Source organism: Prosopis cineraria, unplaced genomic scaffold (genome assembly GCF_029017545.1).
Source record: "Prosopis cineraria cultivar Desert tree isolate PC_DT_omini unplaced genomic scaffold, ASM2901754v1 PC10, whole genome shotgun sequence".
Classification (NCBI taxonomy): Eukaryota; Viridiplantae; Streptophyta; class Magnoliopsida; order Fabales; family Fabaceae; genus Prosopis; species Prosopis cineraria.
Window position 1 is genome coordinate 20,635,304 of NW_026555341.1, and position 3,851 is coordinate 20,639,154.

At 33.6% G+C, this 3,851-nt stretch overlaps 1 protein-coding gene across 1 annotated transcript; it reads right to left on the reverse strand.

Moving 5' to 3' along the window:
* Positions 1-1,577: 1,577 nt before the first annotated feature.
* On the reverse strand, positions 1,578-3,554 carry LOC129321256 (acidic endochitinase-like). Its single transcript, XM_054966966.1, has 2 exons — positions 3,079-3,554; positions 1,578-2,293 (listed from the first exon to the last, which is right to left on the reverse strand). The coding sequence occupies exons 1-2, from the start codon at positions 3,530-3,532 to the stop codon at positions 1,740-1,742; spliced, it is 1,008 nt and encodes a 335-aa protein (XP_054822941.1). The 5' UTR covers positions 3,533-3,554; the 3' UTR covers positions 1,578-1,739.
* Between the last annotated feature and the right edge of the window lie 297 nt (positions 3,555-3,851).

The window sequence follows — 3,851 nt, forward strand, 5'->3', positions numbered from 1 at the left end:
GTGCCTTGAGATTTAACTGGCAAAGAAGGAGAGCATAAGGCTTAGAATGTATGAAGTGAAGGGTTCAAGCCTTGCCTTTGGCATAAACATGATGAATATATGATATGGTAAGAAGCAAGTGACATGATGCAAGGTGGACAATGATGTGTCATGAGTTGTTGCACATGTGGCGGGTGATGGGACACGAGATGGCAAGTGACATGGTGGTTGACAAAGTAAGAGGTTGTTGGTGACATGTCATAAGTTAATATCACACATGGCGAGTGATATAGCATAATTAATTTTAAATATAGGTATATTTAGTGAGGGATTAGTGAGGAACTAATTCCTCACTGAAGTTATCAAATTTTAAATAGTATTAGAAGGGATTAGCAAGGGACTGAATCCCTTGCTAAATTTCTTGCTAATTAGCAAGGAAAATATAATTTCTCATTAAATTTAGCGAGTCTTTTTTAACTATGAATTTAGTAAGGAATAAAATTCCTCACTAAAATTCTATTTAGCTATGAAAAATGGTATTTAGTAAGGGATTTGTCCCTTGATAAATTTCATTTTTCTAGTAGTGATCAATGTAAAATGTTAATCCCTCAGACCCAAATTATAAGATACTTTTGAAATAGATTCAACATCCTAAAATATAAGACACTTTGATAAAAATAAGGTTTTATTAATGATATTTTTTTAATATTACCCTTTTTATTATATTCTCTCTCTTTGAATGGAGTATTAAATGAAGGGCTTTTTTTGATAGTTTATCTTTTTGTTTTGAAAAAAATGAAGTTGTAAGGAGTATTTAATGAGCTTCATTGATTCATGTGATTTTGTCTAAAAATATTTTATATTTTGGAATGGAGAGAGTATAATTTTATAAAATAAGCTCACCAAACCAACACAAATATAAATCTATAAAAAAAATTTGGAAGTTCTTGATAAATATGCATATGAAAAATACAATTGTTTGTCCCTATACTTTTAGCATGTTTTGATATTAGTCCTAATACTTTTTTCATTGCTCTAACTCCCTTAAATTTTATGTCTACAATGTTACTCTTCATCATAATTGACAAAGGTAAATCTGCTGATGTGTACATAACCCTTTAGTTTTGTTGCTGAGTTAATACAATTATGATGTGTTGAACATTATAGCTACTAATATTTATGCATGCATACCTTCACTGTATGTTTTCTTCCTTCTGAAGCTTCAACCTTGCCCATTTAAGTTATGATTTAATATCCTTCTTGTTTTTTTTTTTGTCTTCTACTTATTTTTTATACAACTCATCATAATTTTAATAAGTCAGCATAATAAGTTGTAGAGTTTATATACATGTTAGCAACCGTTAAGTCTTTATAATCATTTAAAAACATAGGAACCAACATAGTAGACAAGTGAACTTTAAGGGACTTCAAACAAAGTATATGATTACATTGTCAATAATTTGGCAAAGGGGCTACTCTTTGGAGTGGAAGTTCAATTACATAATGAAGTCTGTGCTTGGAATCTAGTTAAAAAAAAAGTGAAAGTAGTCGAGAGTTCGCTATATTTGCGTAATACATTAAAAAGATGGAGAAGAGGGTTATTTAATATTAATGATATGCAAGATCCTATACATGAAGGTGTATAACCTAACTTGCATGTAGGATCTGCTCATTCGCTTATTGTTATTTTATTTTATTCGTAGCAAAGCACATACATACATGCTCAGATATTGATATGGCACTCTAGCTAGTAGCCAGTACTATGCCAAACTTTTCGGTAACATATTGTTGATTGCATTAAACACGCATTCATAAATTGCATTCACAGTTTTTGCAGCCAAGTTCAATGCAGATCTCAGGACATAAGGCTTTATCAGAGCACTGTATGGAGGGTTGTTTTGAATATCATGGAACCTACTCCACAGCATAACTCCACCATAATTGGATGATTGCTTCACATAGGGAAGAACCTGAGAATTCATCACTTCCGTTGGGATATATCCACCGCTTGGAGCTCCGGCGGGTGTGGCCGGCAACCCTAGAAAGACAGTCCCATTGGAAGGAGATGATGGAACACGAGATATCCAATCATTCCAAGATTGAAACAAGAGAGCGGTGTTGCCGTCTGAGTATTGACACGGAGGGTTATTGTAGAACTGGACAAAGATATAATCAAAATAACCAGTTTTAATAGCCGTGTCTAAGTAATAGTCTGGGATGAAACATTGTGGGGCTGCTGATAAGTACAAGGTTTTTTGTTGTTTGAAGGCATAGAGTTCTTTTGCAAGGTCTTCCCAGTGAAGATTGGAGCCACCTGTTAAAGATAAAAGAAGTTCCACATCTAGAAATTAGAAAATAGATTATGAATATATATATATATATATATATATAAAGCTTGGGAGATAAAATAACTTAATCTATTTTGGTAAAATATACTATCCTTAAAAATTTAACTATTAGAGCCATTCAATGGTTGGGGGGGAACCGAGAACAGAGAAAAGAAGAGAAAGAATATTGAAAGATGAAAAAACAAGAAATTAAGAGAATAAAAATTTTTTAATAGACTTGAGTTTTATGAGACTAAAGAAAGGTACAATTCCAGGCAAGAAGAAAAAAGTAATGGAGAGTATTAGAGTCAAAGGAAGTCCCACATCTAGAAACACATCTAGAAATTAGAAGATAGATTATGAGTATATAAATCTTGAGATGTATCTAACTAAATGACTTCAATTACTTTGGTGGAGCAGACCCCTTAAACATACTAAATATATAAAAAAAAAATTAACATAATATCAAAGCCATTGGATCATAGACAACAAAAATGAGGGGGAAAAAGGAAATGAAAGAAGGAAACAGCAACAACGATTTAATAGACCTACTTGAGACTAAAAAAAAGGTACAAGCCCATGCAATAAGAACATGAAGAAAAAAAATAGTAGAGGGAATATTAAAAATAGAAGAAGTCTCACATCTAAAAATTAAAAGATAGATTATGAATGTATAAAACATGAGATGCATCTGAACAAATGGTTTAAGTTATTTTAATAAAGTAAACCATTTTTAAGTATATTTAATCTATAAAAAAAAATTTAACACCACCTTCAATGTCAAAATCGATGCCGTCTAGGGCAACACTTCCTAGTGGGCCATATTGACCACTGAGGAAGTTGTTCCAAAGGTAGTTTGCAACGACCTTGGCATCATCTGCCGAAGCAATGGAGTAGCTTCCAATGGCTCCTCCAAGGGAAAGGAACACTTTGATGTTTTGGCTTTGGCAGAATTGTATTTCTGGAGCTAGTTTAGTGCAGGGGTCCCAACTACCACAATGGCCAGCGAAATTCCAGTCCGGCGTTCTTCCAGCACCAAAGACGTGGAGGAAAGCGAGAAGCACAATCTCATAGTTTCCAGAGGCACATGTGCTTGTTAATGAGCCTTCATTGCCGTTCTGGCCCCAATAAATGGCTATTTGAGCACCAAAAGAGGGCTTGATGGTGAAGCAGATGGTGATGAGAGAAAAGAGAAGGATCAATGCTTGTGTTTTGATGGAAGCCATGCTTTTTGGGCTGTGAATGCTTGAGAAACCACTCTCCAATTTATAGAGATGCTAAGGTTAGTATTAATTAGGGAGAACTGCCATGCAGAACCAACATATTTTCATTGAAGACCCAATAGAATTTGAAATAATTCTGCTGGCCCTAATGCCTCTTTTGCAACCAAGTACAAAAATAATTCAATTTGAAATAATTGAAGAACATTACGCGTCTTACATTTGCATATTATTGATTAAGTACAAAAATATAACACAAATAAATTATTGCTTGCGTATTTCCTTGTCGTGGATAGGAATGTCAACTTGGGTAATCAATAATACA